Source organism: Embiotoca jacksoni, unplaced genomic scaffold (assembly GCF_022577435.1).
Source record: "Embiotoca jacksoni isolate LCO1_2020_lvr unplaced genomic scaffold, fEmbJac1.0.p SCAF_3, whole genome shotgun sequence".
In the NCBI taxonomy this organism is placed as follows: Eukaryota; Metazoa; Chordata; class Actinopteri; family Embiotocidae; genus Embiotoca; species Embiotoca jacksoni.
In genome coordinates, this window is record NW_027185381.1 from 20,473,391 (window position 1) to 20,494,050 (window position 20,660).

Below are 20,660 nucleotides of genomic sequence, written 5' to 3' on the forward strand. Positions count from 1 at the left end.
ATTTTATGTCCAGGCTCCAAATTTAGATGCAGAGGTCCTTTCAAATTTGGCAACAAGTTAAAAATGCACGCACCAAAATTACATGCATAATTTGGATAGAAGAAAAAAACGTGTACTCTTCCACATATTAAGTTCTGTTCACGTTTTTGCATTACAAAGTCATAAACACTCTGTAATTCCACAGTAAATGAGAATGCAATTTCCTTTGATCTGTCTATACTCAAATCGTACTCTCTAGACTGCGCCAAACCATTGCGCTATCACTGTTAATGATCTCGATACTTTGGCCTGATTTGTCTTGTTTTAGTTGACTAATGTTGTGCCAGACGCTGCCCTGCCAGGCATTGCAGTGACATGATGAGCCCTGAGGACCAGAGAGTGCCTGATCTCATCTCCAAGTTGTTCAGTCATACTTTGTATAAACACCTGCACAGAACAGTTTCAGTCCCAGAGTGTGCACACACACAGTCACTGTGTGAGAGTGTATTAAGTGTCACTCTCACTGATTGTGTCAGTAAGAGTAAAGCATTTTTCTGGGGATGATGCATAAAGAACATTACACTAATAATAAATTGATCAATTAAGTGAAGTGAGTCAGAGGTGAAAGTATGTGAAAAAAATTCACGTGTTTACGTGCACGTTCAGGATGTGCATGCTGTGTGTGGACTTGTACAGCCTCTAGCCACCCTTCAGAAACAAACTATTTTTGACAACGTACACTTTCAGTGTTTTTCCCTCTTTCTGCTGGGGAATGGACTCCTTTGTAGGGCAATAAGGTTTCATGAGACAGGCAAAGGTGATTTAATAGAGCGATTTATGACTATAAAACACAGAACATGAGCTCCTCTACGACGATAGCCGACCAGCTTCTCCACTTTGCCAGAAGCAACACATGTGCATCTCATCACTGTTAAGACAAAACTTTGCACTAAAGCCAAAGAAAAAAGATTTCTTCACTTCTGGCTGTAAAGTTCAAAGTCTTTGATGCCAGCCTAAAACATTACTAATAGCTACAGTAAACTCTGCTGAACCAAGATAACCCCGGTGCCCCAAACTGTTCCCTTCTGGGAACAAAGATACTATGCTGTAAATCTGCCCGGTAACAGACATCTCATGTGTGGGTATGTGCATGCATGTCAACAATGAAAGGTTGTGCCATTTTCAGAACATGCATGTGATAATTTGAGACATGTCGGTTACTAAACTAAGCCACTGAAGTGGAGCTTGCTCCAGTAGTTAACAAGCCACCGGAGGATGGAGGGATGGATGTACGGAAGGGTGTGTCAGAGGCAGCGAGAACAGGTCAGGTTTTAGTGTGGCATGCACAAGAGGAAGGACTGAGGAGTTGCGACCAGCCAGCTTGTCACTCTGAGAGAGCTGATTTCCACTTTGGCACACTGTGCCCTATCACAGAGCAGACAGACAGAGACAGAAGGACAGCAGTAGAGGCAGGCAGACTGAGAGAGAGCAAGAAGAGAGGGGGGAAAGGGGGCTGGTGGGTGAGAGGAAGAGAGAGGGTGCTAAAAGCAACTGGAGATTCTTTGCAAGGACTCAAGATGTAATAAATAATTTACAGGGTACATGAGGTTGAATTGATATAAAAATATTTTGAAAATGGCCCTCAAGCTCAACACACGGAGGCAATTGTGAGCCCACATCCAAGACTGGCAAATCCACCGAACAAAGCAGTACATCTTTTAGACTTTGTATGTTTGATAAAATGTTTTTTATTGATATTAAAAATGAAAGTACATGAATTGTGCATTTCGGACGTTCTAGCGTGCAGAGGTTAAATCAATAAAATACACACAGGCTGAGTGAGCTACTGACACAGACAAAGTTGCCGTTGCTCGGCAAGATATCTCTTCATATTCAGCGAAAAGAAGTGGTTGTCTTTCACGCCATTCATAAGAACACTAGAGTAGCCTGTTTGAACATTACAATAGTGAATGAATGCAGTCCTAGCAGGAAAATATAAAATAAAATATAAAATATAATAATAATATTAATAATATAATAATAATAATAATTGCACTGCCTGCTTTGTTGCACAACTGAAGTAGAATATAATTAGAGACAAGATGCAGCCTTGATAATTGAGATCTCTCTGACAGAAAAAAGATATAATGTATTCTCTTGACTCTTCACCGCAGTATGGTGAGTATCCATTAAGTCTCCATTTCATGGGATGATGCATGACACAATAGAGGAGGAAACTATAATGTGGCACAGAATGACCTTGTTTCTGACATGGGCTTCAGTGGTTTGTCACAGAGAACTGTATCATTGTGACCAGGTATGGGTAACAACCTCAGCTGCCCTTCCACAACAAGGTTATCACTTGAACTCAGCAACTACTCCACTTCTCCCTCGGAGAGCACAGATCTTTTTTTTTTCCTGAGTGCTTCAGAAATGGTTCAGCGTGATAGCCCTTCATCGAATGCATAATGGATGCATTATTGGAAGATTGCGAGGGGAGAATGCCACCCCCAAACACACATGCCATGCGAATACAGAAACATACTGATGATGCATAAGACCAGGAACATTGTGTTTCACAAACAGAGACATAGATAGATAGATAGATAGATAGATAGATAGATAGATAGATAGATAGATAGATAGATAGATAGATAGATAGATAGATAGATAGATAGATAGATAGATAGATAGGTAGGTAGGTAGGTAGGTAGGTAGGTAGGTAGGTAGATAGATAGATAGATAGATAGATAGATAGATAGATAGATAGATAGATAGATAGATAGATAGATAGATAGATAGATAGGTCTCTGTTTGACAGACAATGACCTTTTGGTGACCTTTGATGGTTGCTAGCATTATAGTGACATCATTACCTCCAATTAGGGCATCAATATGATGACCTGGTTAGGTCAAATGAAAGCTAAACCCTAAATCTACAGCTAAGCGGGCATTTATGGCCTCATGACCCAACCAACACACAACAGCATCAATGGCACTGGCACACGAGATGCTCCGTAGAAGATCATAGGACACCATGCACAATTACAAAGACATGATTTAATGAAGGACTGATCATTCTCCCCGCCATCAATACTAAAGTGGCTTCAAAAACATAGTGGGTTTGAGTACAATCAATGTTGAACAGTTATTTTTCCAATAATGAAAAAGTCACTCACTGATGCTATCCTTTTCTCAGACAACCCTGACAGGCTTCTGGAAATCCATGCAGACCAACGTATTCAGAGTATGTGCCTATTTCTGTGACATAACAAGCCTAAGCAATCCAGGCTATGCTGCTGTTAAAATATTAATTTAAAGTAACTATGGCAAATGAAAAAAGGAAAAAAAAAAGACATTATTTTTGGTACAAAGCATCTACAAAAAAGCCTTACAACTCCAATTGGAAAACAGAGATCATAAAAAATAAATCCGTCAGTTGAGCATCAGTGCTACGTATATTATTTGGACCAATTTTTCAAATATATTTCATAACAAAATAAATAATGCCTTTATACAGTGCCCTTATTTGTATTTCAACAAATAAACAAAAAAGCTTGGCGGCTCATTACGCAAGATACAGCTCAGACTAAAGGAAAATAACACAACGTCCCTGGAAACTAATTATATATCTATATATCTATATATATCTCTATATATATCTATACATAGATATATATATATATAGACGTGTATATATATATTTTCAAGTATTTGTTTTCAGGCAAAAGCATGTGAATACTACTGATATACAATAAAAATAAAATGTTAGTTGACATTATTGCTGTTTTTTTCCCTTTGAATTGAAATTTTGTGCCTTTCTTTAAAAACTGCAAAATAACATCATAACAATAACCATGAAAACAAAAAAAAAATGCCTAACTTGGAAAAACAGGAATGTCACGGTACCAGAAACTGACAGGGTTTTCCTTTTTTTTTTTTTCATTGAAACATTGATATGAAAAAAGACAAAATAAAATATAATCATCATTATCCCACTCGTTCTTTGTCCATGCCATGTTACTTCATGTCAAAGCAGTCTGCAAAGCCATGGCAAACAGGGAGTACTGTCCCAGAACTATAGTACTGTCCCAATCCAGGCGGTCCACGGTGTCCAATATGTGTCCCCACACTGCTCCATGTGTCCGGCAGCCTCCGAGGGACAGGAGGAACAGGGACTAGATCTCAGGTCCCCCCTTTTGCCGCTTATGCTGGCAAACTAGAAATGAGCAGCCGCTAGCACTCGCCAACACAGCCCATGTTTTTCCTCAGTGACTCTTCCCTCTTGACATTGCCACTGCCAGGAGCTCCCCCATATCCTTTATTTTCCTTTTTTAAAAGTCACACTTTCCTTAAAACGGAAAGTTTTAAAATTCATTCAAAGAAAAAAAAAAACGTGCTTTTCGACCTCTTCTTTGAGTCCATTCCCAAAGCTAGCACCATGACATTTTTTTAAGCTACACGTTCATTGTTCATAAAAAAATAGTGCCATTTTTTCTTTACTTTGACGTAATCCGTGGCAATGTGCAATTTTGCAGACTCTTTTCTGCTTTTTGTTTGTGATCAAAAGGTGCTGGAACAGGAATCTAATTTTACAAAATAATTCCTTACAGTGTGGAAGTCCCTTTATAGGTAGAGGTGCAAACTAATAAGGAAAAGAACTAACAGAGATTTTCTTTTTGCCTCAGGAAAAATGATGTGGAATGGATTCTTTCATGCAAGCTGCTCTTCACTTTCAGTTGTCTTCCACAAGGACAAAAAACATTCCGCTAGGTGTCCTCTTGACACTTGCAAACCACCGATCTCTTTCATCTTCTTTTCTCACTTCCCTTTTCTCTTTTGCTTAAGGATCCACCTGAATTGCATTCAGCCGAATTGTTAACTTTTTGTTCAACATTTGTATTTGTGCCTTTTGTATCAGTGACTGAAAGAGAGAGGGAGCGAAAGAGTTCAGACAGGAAGAATGTGAAGGCATGTTTGTGTGCCGGAGGAGGGTGGTCGGGTGGGGGTTGAGGGGGGCGTTAGAAAAAGGGCCAGGGGTTCAAGACGTAGTGGAGGAGAGCGAGGGGGAGGGATTGGTGGGCTCGGACAGGGCAGGGGAGGTCAAAGAGGACTGCCACAGAAATGACGTCAGAGACAAAGCTATAATCCCCTCGTCTTTTTTTTCACCCTCAAAACTCTTGTCTGTGCAAAGGGCTGGCAGCGGGCTCATTTGTGGTTGACAAAGTTGTCCGTGGTGAGCAACACGGGAGGCAGTTTGCTGGGCAGGCTGATGAGGGGCCTGTGGAAGATCGACTGCTCCTGGGCTTTAATCTTCTCCGCCTGCCTCTGAGACTTTTTGGCCTTCAGGATGGCAGGGACACCCCTCCGGAGCCGCTGGGCCGCCTTCCTCTGCCACACCTCGTATTTGGAATACTTAACGGTCACATGCGGCTTCCTTGGGACTTCCTATTGTGGCGTGCAGGAGAAAATAGAGGAAAAAAGGGAAAAGAGTGAGTCAGTTCATTAGGGGTGATAAGATACGGTACAAGTTCTTATTATAATGGAGGAAAGCCTTGTTTATTTTATGAAAACATTCAGTCATTGTCAGGCCAGCAAAATGGAAATCAAATGTCATTCTTATAGTACTGAACGTCATAACAGACTCGCCCTGCCTCTGACTTGCCCTTGTTTTGGTTTCCTTGACTGAGAGAAGCCATCAACAAGTGCTTAATTCAGCCTCTTTAACATACAGTCAAAGGGAAGGGCGGTCACTCATATACGTATGAGCAGCAAGTCGTCATTCAGCCAATGAACTGCGTAACATAAGATCCAATGAAACAACACATGAACACATTGTCATTTCTAAACTTCTGTTCTTACACAGCAGGCTCTTGTAAACAGCAAAGTGTTGTCCTGAGCACCAGAGATTGAGACAAAGTGGGAGTGGTGGCAGCGAAACCAGAATTTATGCGTGAGTAGCCAGTGCTCCATATGAATGGCTTGTTTTGGTCCTGCCACTTGAAGAGTGTTTATCCCCCTTCATTCACTCCAAGCCTTCTCAATAGCCAAAGAACAGCTGGCCCTCAGAGCAAGCTGTACCCATCAACTCTCGCTACCAAGACAAACGAGGGACATGTCCAAACTAATTCCCCTGCAGCCTGTTTTTTTTACGTTTCAGACAAAAAGTCCATTACATTCCTCTTGACATTTACAACATTTAATTCTTTTTATTTAAATCTCTAGCCACGTCACGTCACCAACACAGATTTTTCTGACAAGTCAAAGAAAAAACATTTGAAACATCTTTCTAGGCTTTTCTGAAAAAAGTTTTTAAGGGTTTTTAAGAGGTTTGGAAAGCAGCCATAACTCAGTCTTGTGACTGCAATGAAAAGATCTGAAATGCTTTGACAATCCCCCTCCCATGTTTAAGATATATTTCAGAGAAGCTCTGCAGGCCAGGTGGGGGTGTTTTTGACCGGCAATTCATTTAGAGAGCTCGCTGTTCTGTGACTAATAATCACACTCAGAACACACTGTTTTGTTACAGACCAATGGTCTCCACCATCTCTCATACTCTCTCACAGACAAACGCACTTAAGTCTGCGACTATGACTCTGCTGTTTCCTTAATGCAGTGTGCTGTGACGGTCTTGCTGTTTTCCACGACGGTCAGCACTTTGCATGGCAGGTAACTGCTTACCATTGACCATTTAACAAGATAAACCTGTCTTCGCGTGGGTATCAGTCTGTACTTAGTGTCAGTGACATAGGGGTGAATGAGGTGCGCAGTAGATGGCAGGACAGATAAGAGACCAGGATTAGCATTGTTTCCCATACTGGTGTGTTGTTGTTGTTGCTCAGACGTACCGGTTTTAGTGCGGGCATCACGGGTATGACCTGTAAAGAGGTGGCCGACACGTCCCTTTCGGACTTGGCGGGTTTGGCACAGTACTGCTCCAGCAGGTTGAGGTCACAGCTACGGAAACAACACTCCTCTACGATCCCACGGTTCTGGGTGCGCCGGTTGTTACCCCTGCTGGTTGGCCTACCTGAGGAGAAACACAGCAAGCAATGAAGACAGGCAATGAGGAGGGTGAGGTTAAGGCCTGAAAACACAACACTGGCATCAGTAATGAATCTAGGTTGTTTTTGCAGGATTACTTCGACAATCATAGCAGCCTTTGGCGCAAAGAGGATAAAAGGAAATCTATGACCAACTGCAACAAATCTTTTTGTTTGTAGAGGGTAATCTGATTAGGGCTATCTGGAAGTCTTTAAATGAGTGAATACACAAGTAAACACCCTGTGCTGTAGAGACCAAAAGAGATGGCTAAGCTCTCAGACAGACCTTAGGGTGAGCAAATACATAAAATGGAAACTCTTCTGTGACCTTGTCCTTTGTCAAGTCAGCAGAGATAAAGAGGCTGAGGAGGGATGTTGGAGAGGAGGGGCAGAGAGGTAGAGAAAACAGGAGAAAGGGGATCAGTGCACAGAGAGAGATAGAGCGAGAGGGTCAAAACAGAGGGGAACAATGCATAACAAAAGAGCAAGAGTGTAAAGACATGAGAGAAAAAGGTGCAAAAGAATAAGGTGAGGGGATGGATGGTTAGCATGTTGCAGAGGGGAACATTATCCGCGATTGTTTGAAGTCCTGCGACCCACACAATGTTGGAGAAATCTCATGAGAGGTATGGCTAGATTTGATTGCGGGAAGAGGAATGAGAGAGAAAGAGAGGGTGATCCAGGGGGGGAGGAGAAGGCAAAGAGGGAGGGAGGGGAAGGGAAGCACATCTATGTTGGCCCAAATTGGATAATGATCTTTCCGATTGGAGAAAAAACTTCTGTGGCAAGCAGCATACAAAGAAACTGCTGGTCTGTTCAAGGCGAAAAGCAGTGGGTGGGACGCAGCTAATACCTTTTCTGAACGATCTGAATTATCAGAAGAAGGTGAAGTTATGTATGTCACAAACACCGCAGACTATGCAAACAGAAGCTTATCCAGTCGAGGATTACCAGCTCCAGCTTTTACAGCTATGCCATCATCACTACAATGGAAGCAATGATCAGAATTGATGTTAATGATCTTTCCTCTCAGCCTGACATCAGCACCCCCCACCCGGCTCATCAGTGTGGTCTCCTGGCCTGGGAACACTGGTGCTGAGGTGACTGGTATGCCTCTTGGGGTGCTATTACTTTACTGGTAAACAAGCGGCCCATTGTGTCCCTGAGTCCTGTGTGCCTTCGCCTCAGCCTTTCATATGCAATGAGAGGTATGGGCTGTAAGCAGACTCAGCAGAGCAGCCTGGACGAGGTCTTGAGACACACAGCTGGCTATAATCTCCCTCTCTCTCTCTCTCTCTCTCTCTCTCTCTCTCTCTCTCTCTCTCTCTCTCTCTCTCTCTCCTTCCGTCTCTCTGTCTGTGTGTGTATGTGTGCGTGTGAGAGTGTGAGTGCGTGAGAAAGAAAAATAGCAAACACGCATACCACACAGCCACAGACAGTCTCAGCTATCCAAACAGATGTGTGCGAACGAACAACAGAGATTCAACAGAGGGAAATAAAAAAGGCCGAATCAACATTTATGCCGCTCATTGTGAAAACTTGTGACGGTCTGAAACCTACTGAAATAGAAGCCTCTGTCTTCACAGACAAACTGCAGCGCATCCACCAATTCTCCCCCACACAGCGTCTCTGCCGAGGCCATTTCCACAGCGTAGAGCGTCAGGGTCAGCGCGAACAGCAGCGCACGGCTGGTCGAAGACATCTTCTTGATCTGCAGACAAAAACACACGTTGCAAAATAAAGCATGAGATCACAAAACGCAACTACAAAATGTATTAAGAGGTAGAATATAAAATGCAATAATAAAACTGAGATGACAGCCAGATGTTTCCACAAAAAGGCATGATCCTAATAATACGCACACTTGTACAAAACGTACAATCAAATTATGTTCTATGTATTGACCTACTAACTCAGAAAAAGTATTTTGCTTAAAATATATAATGCCAAATGTGCAGATTCCCCCTGGCTATTATCAGCTGCTGCCATGTGTGTCGCACCTGAGAGAAGTGCTTATTCTGGAGGAAAAAGTCGACGGTATCTCTCGCTTTCACACTCTTACACAACTCTCCAGAAGTTGCAAAGCCGGCTGCTCGATAGTTAACTATCCGAAAAACCAGACTCAGCATATATTTTCCCCTTGCTCACCCTGGAGTGAGCTCACTGACCCTCGGACCTACCGCCCCCTATCTGCCGGCAAAAAAGACCAGCTGTTTGCTCCGCGTCCAGCGAACGGCGCACCATCCAGACAAAATATGATTAAAAATGCCTCCCATCTCCTTTTTCTTCTATTCTACCACAAATTCCTCCAAGCTTCAAGCGCAAAGCTCCCAGCGCTCTCCATGTCATGAATGCATCTTCAACTTTCTCTGCTGTATGCACATTACGAGATGTCCGGTTGCCCACACTGCACAAAACTGATGCGGGCAATGCATCTACTGAACCCGAGGCTGTTTTCGCACTTATAAAGCCAAGCACACATCGCTAGAACTCTGCCAGAGGTCTGGCATTACGCGCACAGCTCAACCGGACAGTATAAAAGTATTTGCTCCTTCTGGTTACCTTCATTCTGCTGTTCTCCGTTCTCCGGCAGGTGTGGCAAAGTGAGTGGTGTCCGTGTCTTTGCTGGGTTTCCATGTCAGGTGGCAGTAGTCAAAATGTTGGAAGTTATTTGGTTGGAGAGATTGCAGGTGAGTTAGTTTCCCAGTTGGTGAGACTATAGAGGTTGTGAGTGAAAGGCTGTCCCAGGGACCAGGCGACAGGCAAAAGTTCTCAGTGAGAAGTATTATATACCAAAACACGCCCCTTACACCCACCCCACCCCCTCGCTCCTCCTCTTCACGTCTGATAAAAAAAAAAAAAAAAAAAAAAAAAAAATGGCCCAGAGACGTTTTATGGAAAAGTGCTTAAAGGGAGAAAAGGCAAGAAGAGAACGAGAGGGTGAGAGTCACCAAAATATGGAACACTTCCATAGGCATTTTCCACGTTTACGCACTGTAACCTACAATCACAATGTTTACACACGGGACGCAGACTGAACAAGAATAGACGTAATTCCTTCGACTCCAAGAAAAATGTCAATGTCTCCGCCCTGCTGTAATTAAGATTAACATCCAGTGGAATCAGTGTGGCCAATGTCTGCGGCTTTCCTCTGACTCAGGTGTAGATGTAGTCACTGGGGTCAAAGGTGTCTGACAATGGAGTGGATACTAAGGTTGTCCGACCAGAGGGGAGCATAAACAGGGGCAGATGCAGTGAGGGAGGATGCAGCAGTGACTCAGTGAGGAACTTCATGTGTATTTCAAATGTAGCTTCATATGATGGAGATCCACGATAGATATAAGAGAATAAGACAAAAAAAAAAAAAAAAAAAAAAAAAAAAAAAAAATCGGAGCATTTCTCACCCATTATAGATGACAAGTAAACTCCTTCCTTAGAGTCCAGTAAAACCTCGCCCAGATGTTGCACAGGCAGCTTCACAATAGACAAAAGGTTGCATACATTGAGTTGGAAAATGTGATTTTATATATGAGCAAGCACATTCACTTTTTTCTTTGTGGAACTGTATGAGGGTTCCCTTATGTAAGTAAGTGTGTCTTCACCAAAAGGTAAAAATCTGGACACGTCTTCAGACTGAGACTGACACCTACTGGTCCGGTTGGTGAACCTCCGCTTGTTTGTCTGGCGGTTTTTGAAACAGCTGCTCTGTGCTGGACTGCTGATCCGAGGTCTGATTCACAGCCACTTACCTGACCAGCAGAAGTTATGTCCGGACAAGCTCCCGAAAGTTTGATTTCTTATACAATTTAATATTTTTCCGTTGTGTTAATACTCATAGGCAGTATATTTCCTCAGGTTTCCTAAATACCACTCAGTAAAGTATATCCATTCGGGGAATATGAACTTGCACCATTAATTTAGGTGTCAGTACCATTCATTTGGGTGGTGATCATGCAACACAAATTTTTCAAAGCTAAAATATATCTGATTTTAATGTATGTATGACACTTAATATTGTTTCCATCTATGTCTCTGCACATTTGTTTTGTCATTCAAATTTCAGAAGCGTATTTTTTTCAACATTGAGTAACGTTGCAAAACAGCACATTTCGGCTGCTGGCAGGAGAAGAGCTTTGACAAAATTTATTCCATTGATAAACTCAATAAATATGCTGTGATTTTATTATCTGGCAGGTACAACCGGCTGGACTGCTCCCTCTTGTGGCAGATAAATGTAAACTATTAAATAGTCAGTTATTGTTAAACAACGATTCATATAATTTAGCGATTTCTTTTTCTCTTGTCAGGCACCAGAGGATCAGAAAAGTATTATTATTTATATATTTTTCTTGAATTAAAGGAATACAATTTAATAAAATATGTAAACTTGACAGCAAAATGTTAATTTGCAATTCTTTATTATTTTAATATTTGTAATCAACAGTTTATTATGTTTCATTATGTCTTTTTTACTATGGATCTACACTGTAAGACAAAAAACAGCATAAAATACACTGCGAGACAAAAACAGCTTAAACCCAATAAACCAGCAAATATAATTACTCATATATTGAATTCACATTTCTGGAAAATAAAGCCTTTAATAGAGCAGTTATAGAATATTTTCTAAATAAAATAAATAATTAAAATATACACCTTAATCTCCACTGTAACACATTTCTTTGTTTTTAAAATACTTAAATCATTGAGTTATCTTTTAATACATTCTTAATCACAGTTCCCTTGGATTTTGGTTCCAATTGTTGACACATTTCTCAAACAACACAGTTTTGCTTTAAAATCATGAATGGCCCAGTCAGTAAAACCCCATCATTTTACAAATACATCCACACCCAGCGAGCCATTAAACATCTTTGGAAACTTTGCCAAACTTTGCAGCGTTATGAGGTTTTAATGGTCGCAACTTTGTTGGCCAACCAGGGGGCCACAACAAGAAAACAACTCAGCGTCATACTGGACTTACAGCACAGAAAGATGAACACATCGATGTGGTAACATGTCGGACATCGCAGAGCTCAGCGGAGAAGGAAGCAAACAACAGCGGTATGGTCACAGACGAGGACGTCATCATGACAGAACACTGAGGGCATCTGCCAACACCTTGAGCTCGTCCTTCACACCTTCCAGGCCTCCTTGGATCTTCAGTGGGTTGTCCAGGACCTCGATGCTACTGGTGTACGGATCAAACCTCACCGAGAAGGGACGCTTGATGCCAGCTACATATGTCCTGGGAAAAATTCAAACAGGTCAGAAACCACAAAACTGTGACCTGAAGAGCTCAGAGGTGCAGGTTGTCTTCGAGCTCCTCCTGAATGTATGCATTGAAACTGCCCTGTCTGGAAGTTGTAAACCCAAATATTTCACTTGGCTCGAAGAAACTTCCCTTTGTCTGACCAAAAACACCTTGTTGTTTATGCATATATGCGCTTTACAGAGACATGAATTTCCACTGCATAAGAAACACATTCATCTCTAATAGTATTCATGATGTACTCTGTTTCATATTTACTACGCTTCTCCAAACATCCCCATGCATATTTTTCTCATCCAGTGCGGCAGGGATGTCGTGTGCTGTATTCTACTCGAGATTGAATACTGTCAAAACACTCACTAAAGCTACTTGTTTTGCAGGGCAACATTTGATGTGTTTGCCAAATCAAACTCCAGCATTTTGCCTTGGTAAGAAAGACTACATTAGTAACAGCTGTCTTCTGGCTGCTGTGGCTGACCTACAAAGGTTTGTGGCCTCAGGGGTTGGCTGGCTGTTCTCTGACCTTGTCCTTACATAACCCTTCTCTTTTTTTGTTTTTATTTCCTATTTCTCTCTGTCTTTTTAAGTTATTGTGTATTTGTTTGTCTGAAAGTACCTGAATTTCTCCTTTGCATCTGAAAAGCTCTCAGAAATAAAGTAGACAGGCTGGTACGTCTGGTCTTGATAAGGCTGCAATGCTGCAGTCTCTGGTTCAAACTCTCTGGTCTCTGGTTCATCAGACAAAGAGTGCTGGACGGACATTACAAAAAAAGATGTAGGGTTAGCTGATGGCTCAGTTGGCTGCGATTGGTGCATTGAGAAAAAGATTATGATGGAACGTACCACAAGTTCTCCATAAGAGGAGAGCAGTCCAGCCCCATAAGCCCTCACTTCACCATTCTGTTTACATAAGCCATACTCGACTGTGAACCAGTACAGCTGATGGGAAAAACAGAAAGGGGGTGACTCTAAAAAGGGATACTGGGGTGGACAATCAGTTCATTATTTATATATCACATTTCAGATGAGGGACTATACAAAAACTATTGGATGTAGTGGATAAATGCATTAATTTGTGATCTAGGATGTTGAAATTATGAACATATTATGCTTGAAATTGAGGCTAACTTGAGTTAGTTGGAGTGTTCATGGAGAGGGCTCAATGTAAATAATCTTGATGAGGGTCTTTCTTTTTATAAAGTCCAAGATGAGTTTATTCCCATCCCTTCACCTCAATCATTTGTGTACAGTCCTAATGTGTTGTTGGTGTTGGAGGACTAGAGTCTTACTGTGGACAGTTTCTCAATATCTTCATCCGAGGCTCCCAGTGACGCCAGACCAAGGTTCTGCAAAAAACAATCAAAACATTTTTAGACAAAACATAATAGCTCATGCACGGGTAAATGATCATTTGTAAGGCTGCAGGACAACCTGTGAAAACTGGGCAAAGGTGCGGTCAGCCAGCATGGGGACATGGCCCAGCAGCTCATGGACACAGTCACTGAAGAGGGAAAGAGAAAAGAAAAAAAAAAAAATCAACTGTGACCATGTTGAAGCCAAATTGAAAAAAACTACACAGATAAATTTAATGAAATACAGATTTTGTGATCACAAAATGGTAATTCAATCTAGTCGCATTACAAAACAATGGTTACGGAGTGAAAACCAATTCTGTGCCGCAGTGAAAAAAAACATTAAATTGACCCCACAAATCTGCACTTTCCTTTTTTTTCCCCTGACAAATCAGCTTATTTAAATAAAGAAAAACTAAAAATATACATCTTTATGTACTATTAAATCTTAAATATTCCAAAGAATACTTCTTACATGACCTGCATTGGTTGTTTGTCAGTGGATGTTTCATGCTGTGTGCTTAGTCTTTTTGCTTGTGTCATATATTTATTGTATTGATGTTCTAATGTTATGTGGAAATTGTTGAACTGTTGGGTTTCTATGTATAATATTGTAAAGTTCTGCTGCAAGGACTTTTATGTGTTAAGTGCTATGAAATAACCTGTGTTGTGATTTGGCGCTATATAAATACAATTTTATTGAATTGAATTAATCAAAGTGACATACCTGCACAGAGTGAGAGGAAAGCAAAATTAAAGGTTTACTCAGCTTTATTGTGATATTGACACACACATGGATTTGCATGGCACTGGCTGAAATATGTGGCAGAATTAGATATAAGAAACTAAGCCGGAGGAGGAATACTCACGGTTCTGGGGAGTGCATGGGGGAGGAGGAGTGTCGGATGTACTGGGTGCACTGGAACACCCGGAACGCCAAGCTGGCCAGAAAATCTCTGGCTGAGAGCAGACCTGCCACGGGACGCAGCTGAAACCCAGTGCGCTCTGAAGAGATGCAGAGAGAGAATCAAACTCTGGTAAACATCTTTAGGTTTCAGTGCTTTCATCGTTTCTCATCTCATCTTTACCTTTGAGGAAGCATGACACGTCTTCCAACTGGGGAATGTTGTCTGGACTGTACCCACAATGCCTTTCTAGCAGACGAAAGGCCTCGAGGTATTCGTTGCAGGCATGGGTGGTATACAGGTCCCGCAGGGTGAGATAAACTTCCCGCCTAATATGGGGTGTAACATCATAAAAATGTATTTGTTCATGCAAACATTTTTCTTGACATAGAAAAGGGATGGAAATTAATAAGTAAGATGCATTTGAACAAGTGTGAATAAGGTCCAATTTAATTTGGAAAAAAAAATATAACTTATATATTGCACTGCCACTAAGTATTATTTAAATTTATATATTTTTTTATCTTTATCTTTAAAATTATATTAATATGTTTTTTATGATTTATTTTTTCTTTCTTTTAGTTTTTGTCTTATGTAAAGTACTTTGATTCATATTCCTACAAATAAACTTTCCCTTTTTATGTGGCTGAAACATAAAACTTTTCTTTTGTCACGCACTGTTCAAATAGAATTATTGATACAGTGGAAAATGCATTGACTTTTAAACTGTTCTTATAAAATCCTTTGTCTCTGGGCCACTGATCCACTGATATATTTTGTGATTCGACAAGCTCAAGCTGCCACATCTAGATTGCTCTGATAACGCCCCCCATCTGTGACTAATTTACCAAAATATCAAAAGGCAAATCATAAGCAACTGTCAGAAACCAGATGAAACCAACACAACAGTGCTCTGACACGGAAACAGAAAGCAGCTTGTTTGAAAAGAAGTGACAATTTATATTTGGTTTAAATTTTGATTTCATGCTTGTTGCTGCGAGTCTTCAGCCTTCCCAAATATTAACAGCATTTGAAATGAACATGCAGCAGCCCTTACCATGTGCCAATCTCCTCCTCTGTGTATTCCACCCTGGGAATCGACTGGCCGCTGAGGACAAACATACGTACACATTTATCAGGAATAATCAAATTTATGATTCATGTCTATTTTTTTATGGTTGTCTGTGCATTACTTAGTGAAAAGACTGTATCTTACTGTCTGTATCTGAAGGCGATGTCGCCAATCATCTTCCTTCTCTGTCTGTAGGCAGGGTCTGTGTAGCCCTGCTCAAATCAAATATATCAATCACTGATCACATTTTCTGTGTCATGACATATTGGTTCAACCACATAACCAGCCTAGTAATGAGGATAATTTCTCATCTCGTATGCTACTGGCATTACTTACAGGATGGTCTTGATCTAAATCTGGATCAAATTTCGTGACCAGATGATGACATTTGTCCAAATCCACAATTCTCTTCGGGAACCAGTGAACTAGAAACAGGAAACAGGAAACAATTCAGCTGTGCTGTTTTTGTGCTTACTACTGCAAAATATAAATTGATTTTATAAGAGGTTAAAGGGTGTCACATTTGACTTCTTTGGTGGTTTTAACATCCTCTGCGTTCCTCTTGATGGAGCCGATCAGAGTGCTGACGTCTGAGAGGTGCACCTCACAGCGAACAAAGTACTCCAGGCCTTTCAGGTTGTCCTTCAGTTTCCGGCATGGTCGTGTCTCCAAGTGGTGAATTCTAGATTCAAATGTCTGAAATACAGTCAACACACTGAAATGCAACTCTGGCAGCGGTACAGGATGATATTCAAAGCATGTTAAGGGAAGCACAGCGTCGGATGTTTAGGGGAATATTCTGGATGCACACTAGACAGTTTAAAATGTGGAACAGTTTCTTTGAGCATAAAATAAACATGGAGGTCAAATGGTTTTTGACCAAATGACAAAGGAAAAGATGCAAAATGTCATACAATAGCTTAAAATTGTTAACCATAACAATAATCATTGTCCACCAAAATAGGTGCACTTGCCTACTTCACAATATCCGTTGTTTAAAGGCACCATACATGATATATATATATATATGCTTTCAAATGTGTTTATCTTTTACAAAGGTTTTGATGGGCTATTAGTTTATTAATGGTTTATAAATAATTTATCAATCCTTTACAGATGAGTTATAATCCAATAATAGAAGCGTATTTTGGGGTTGCTGGCTGTGAAACATTTCTTTGACTAATTACCCTTCAAGTGACATTTTAACTTACTAACATTGATGGTTTATTATAAAGTGGGAATTTCATTACCAACATTTATAATCGCAATATTTTGAAATTGTCAAAATAAACATGGTCCAGTGGGATTTTTGACAATACATTAACCAAATTGATCTTAGTAATGGCTTAAAACTGATCTGTAGAGCATTACTAAAATATTTAATAAATCAGTAATTACAAGCTATAAACCCTTTATAAATGTATTAAATCTTTAGAAATTCCATTGATGTTTTGTAATACCTCGAAAACTTTGAGTGTCCGCGACAGTGCAGGTGTCTTGGAGCTCCTTAAAGTGAAGAAGATGTTGAGAAGGGCTTTTCCATCGTCTTCCTCAAACACAATCTGTTCACTGGCCTCTGCAGCCTCTGCCGCTGCAGCGGCGGCTTCCCTCTCCTTCCGCGCGTCCTCGATCAAGCTTTGGCGTCTTCCAACAAATCTTGGAGACTGTTCCAAAAAGAGAAATCACGTTCTTTTTGGGATAACTCACGAACAGAGCACACGGACACGGCTCCAGAGAAAGGATACTTCTGGACTTTTCTTTCTTTTTGGATCTCTCGTTGAATATTTGATGGAAGCGTTTTACATCTTCAAATGCGCAATAGAACAGCAAAGCGATGAAGGGAAAACCTACGACAAAACTAAGATCAAGTGGCTACCACAGCACACTGTTTAGCACATATTTGGTGTTAATTGTGACCTGTGTATTTTTTTTTTATTTTTTTTTTTTTTAAATCTATGTGGATATGATCTGTTGCGCGCCAGGCACAGTCAGTGCGTAATGACCACCTCGCCAAGTTTTTTTTTTCGCGCTATCCAACAGTTTTAGTGGTGCCCTGAACATAATTTTGACAGATCACTGAAAAACTCAATTACAGATTCACGCTTGTGATCTAAAACAACCCTGGGTGTTAAAACATTTTCTTTGAAGATTTCTCTTACCGTGATTGAATCAGACCTCTCCAGCTCAGATGCGGCTCTGCGAATGCTCTTTGTGGAGGACGTGGAGCTGGTTGAAAGGGGCATCTTTCTGCTCAAAAGTCTTCTCTATTGCCTTTGTCTGCGTGTGGCACAAGTGGCAGTGGGGTTGCGGTGCTCTCGAGACCAGGCTGTGCGGTGTGCCGAGTTTTTCCTTTTTTCCCCCAGACAGGTTTCCTCTTTTTATGGGATCATTTGTTTGCAGTTTCTGACGTCAAACACGCTAATCCCCCTCTCATCAGTCAATGCGCAGAATCTATCAGACTTATCCCAACTTGGAGCCGCCTATATACAGTATATATATGACCTCTTGATGCCAAGTAACACAAAGGATTTGGGTTTGAAACAGAGTCTTTCCCCAATTTTAGCAAATTCCCAGTGTTCTTAAAAAATACTGTGAATATTACATTTCAACATTTGTACAATTTCAGATGTATTGCAAGTTATTATGATTATAATACATATGTTTTTAATTGAAAATGAAGTGACCCTGCAGAATTTTTTTTTATATGATTTAATACATGTTTTTGCAGTTATGTTTATTTTTTGTCAACATTTACATAAGAAAGATGAGGCTGTATGGTTCAAACCACCAGTTGGACACACTGTAGTCATCTTCAGACAATTATCAAAGCTTTGACCCCAGGGTTTTATATAAAGGTTAGGCCAGAAAGAAAAGTCAACTGTGGAAAATTAAGTCACTTTATCAGCTCAATCCAATCTCCACAGTTCCTCACAAATTAGATTTGATTGTGGAGAAAAAAACACATGCACAAGGCAGCTAAAGAGAACAACACATTGCTCTCCTGTTTCTGCCCCTCTCTCTGTTTCTTACCTCAGCAACAACCACATCAAGTGAATTTGTATCGCTTTTGGCTGATGATTTTGGTGGTTAACATGATTGTGAGTGATGCACAGTGCCCACAGGCAACAAGAGGTAAAAGGATTATTTGTAGACCTCTGGCCACATGCTGCCACAGCAGCAACCTTGCAAGGGTGCAGAAAAAGCAGATGGGCCCCAGTGTGACTCTTACCTTAACCTGAACACACAGGCTGAAAATGCTAAAGGGCACTGATATGGCCCTGGGCACAGAAAATGACAGTTCTTTCATTTATAGCGGGGTGCCAGAGTTAGTCTGAAGAAAGGTAGATAAAGCAAACAGACAATAAGAGAGGAACTAACTCTCCTCTCCACTTTGTTTAAGTCAATTTTCTGCATGGAAACGATGCAAATTGGTCTTTAAAAATGTAATGTGTTGTGTTTTTTCTACCTATCTTGACCTTTTTTGAAAGTAGCAGGACGTAAAACACTGAGCAACAGACAGAAGCTTGACATTTATCCAGAGACAGGAACAATTATCAATTTTGTGCTTTGTTCAATCCATGTCTTTCAAGTAGTTTAGTACTTGTCGAGGCAATCAGATGAGAGATACAAAAGATAGATTATTGTTGCCATAGTAACGAAATTACTAGTTATAAGTTACTAAAATCAGAAAGAAAGATTTGTCAAAATAGCCACAAAATATTTGCCATGTGAAATACATCATTACATATCATTATTACATATTATACAAGTCAGTAAAAAAAAAACAAAAAATAAAAAAAACTTAAAAAATAATTGTACTCCAAACCGCTGGGGACTTGTACAAAATGTAGGTTTATTCAAGTACAACAAGATTTTGTGTGTCTGGGGAAGGGCAGCAGAGCCACAGGCTGAATCAGGATCAAGATAAACTGACATCCCTTCCACTCCTCCCTCTAAAGGTCTGCTTTCCTGTGTTAGCCCAGTTTATCAAGACCTTGGCCTACTGGTTATTTAAAATCACCCAGAGAGAAAGCTTTTTCCAGCTACACCAAAGGAAGTTCATATGTAAAGAATGTAGCATTTATAACCCTTAAACGGTAATGACATTGGTCCTATTCTCCACTGAAGTCTAAATAAATTTAGGTTGATAAAACGTGCATGTAATGACCTTCAATTCTGATTTATTTTGCAACAGTGACATACAGTAATTGCCATATGTAGGCTCCTTTTCCATGATTAAGTCAGCTCAATTGGTCTTAAGTTTCTGAACATGAAATAGAAGGAAAAGGAAAATCTAAAATATAGCGTATTAATTTGGCATTGAATTAAAATATAATAGTGGGCATAGAGAGAATCATATTGGCCTCCTTCAAGCATGTCACACCTCTAACTTAAGGGACAAGAGAGAGCTTTGAAAACTGTGTAAATCCATTAATTTCGTAAACGCTCTGATCTCAAGGTTTAGCTGATTGTGACATGCACCCTCTCCTACTTGACCATTATTGTGTCGTACAGTTGTTTAGCTGCAGAGAAAGTCCAGTCTGGCTGCTTTAGTTGGGCTGAGTTATCGTGACCACTGAGTTGCTCATACCAGGTATGGAGGCTACCTTTTGTTAGAAATGTTGCACTTAAAGAGGCAAAACGTCTCTGCCATTCATCCCTCTGTGTTTATCCAATTCCATGTTCTTTCCAGGAAGTGTCGGACGTGTCCACAAATGACACCAGCGTGATAATTATTACAATTATGTATTGATTCAGCTGCAGCATTGTGGCTTTGTGAGTGTCAGCTTTTCCCTGGATAATTGTGGGACTTCAGACGGGCTAATTGCAGCTAACAGGACCAGCTGGGCTATTATTCATCATCCTCCACATTTCTTTTCTTTCTCCCCCTGCTGAACAATGCTGGTCACCTTTGTGGGGGGTCATTAGACTCATCCTGTTGATGAAGAGAAAAGAAAACACAAAATAAATGTCCTATTAATTGCAATAATGTTGGATAAACAGCTTCAAAATGAGCATATCAGCTTCTAGTGCTTC

At 40.6% G+C, this 20,660-nt stretch overlaps 2 protein-coding genes across 4 annotated transcripts; both read right to left on the bottom strand.

The window, feature by feature from the left end:
• Nucleotides 1-1,703: 1,703 nt before the first annotated feature.
• On the bottom strand, nucleotides 1,704-9,769 carry igf2b (insulin-like growth factor 2b). 2 transcript variants are annotated; one of them, XM_069162867.1, is made up of 4 exons: nucleotides 9,585-9,769; nucleotides 8,583-8,733; nucleotides 6,828-7,009; nucleotides 1,704-5,427 (listed from the first exon to the last, which is right to left on the bottom strand). In XM_069162867.1, exons 1-4 carry the CDS (start codon nucleotides 9,657-9,659, stop codon nucleotides 5,188-5,190), a joined length of 648 nt encoding a protein of 215 aa, XP_069018968.1. In that variant the 5' UTR covers nucleotides 9,660-9,769; the 3' UTR covers nucleotides 1,704-5,187. The 2 variants fall into 2 exon arrangements, with proteins under 2 accessions (XP_069018968.1, XP_069018967.1); XM_069162866.1 differs by having other exon boundaries at nucleotides 6,828-7,005; nucleotides 8,579-8,733.
• Nucleotides 9,770-11,435: 1,666 nt separating this feature from the next.
• th (tyrosine hydroxylase) lies at nucleotides 11,436-17,987 on the bottom strand. 2 transcript variants are annotated; one of them, XM_069163378.1, is made up of 13 exons: nucleotides 17,783-17,986; nucleotides 17,084-17,287; nucleotides 16,145-16,319; nucleotides 15,960-16,048; nucleotides 15,768-15,835; nucleotides 15,609-15,659; nucleotides 14,735-14,880; nucleotides 14,516-14,651; nucleotides 13,726-13,795; nucleotides 13,584-13,640; nucleotides 13,138-13,233; nucleotides 12,911-13,044; nucleotides 11,436-12,270 (listed from the first exon to the last, which is right to left on the bottom strand). In XM_069163378.1, exons 1-13 carry the CDS (start codon nucleotides 17,864-17,866, stop codon nucleotides 12,111-12,113), a joined length of 1,470 nt encoding a protein of 489 aa, XP_069019479.1. In that variant the 5' UTR covers nucleotides 17,867-17,986; the 3' UTR covers nucleotides 11,436-12,110. The 2 variants fall into 2 exon arrangements, with proteins under 2 accessions (XP_069019479.1, XP_069019480.1); XM_069163379.1 differs by having other exon boundaries at nucleotides 12,143-12,259; nucleotides 17,783-17,987.
• Between the last annotated feature and the right edge of the window lie 2,673 nt (nucleotides 17,988-20,660).

Coding starts and splice junctions, on each gene's coding strand:
- igf2b (XM_069162867.1), bottom strand. CDS start 9,659: ATGGAAACCCAGCAAAGACACGGACACCACTCACTTTGCCACACCTGC. Junction 8,734..9,584: donor CGGAGAACAGCAGAATGAAG/GTAACCAGAAGG, acceptor TTTTGTCTGCAG/ATCAAGAAGATGTCTTCGAC. Junction 5,428..6,827: donor TGATGCCCGCACTAAAACCG/GTACGTCTGAGC, acceptor ACGCCACAATAG/GAAGTCCCAAGGAAGCCGCA.
- th (XM_069163378.1), bottom strand. CDS start 17,866: ATGCCCCTTTCAACCAGCTCCACGTCCTCCACAAAGAGCATTCGCAGA. Junction 15,660..15,767: donor ATCGCCTTCAGATACAGACA/GTAAGATACAGT, acceptor GTTTGTCCTCAG/CGGCCAGTCGATTCCCAGGG. Junction 13,045..13,137: donor CCTCTTATGGAGAACTTGTG/GTACGTTCCATC, acceptor ATGTCCGTCCAG/CACTCTTTGTCTGATGAACC.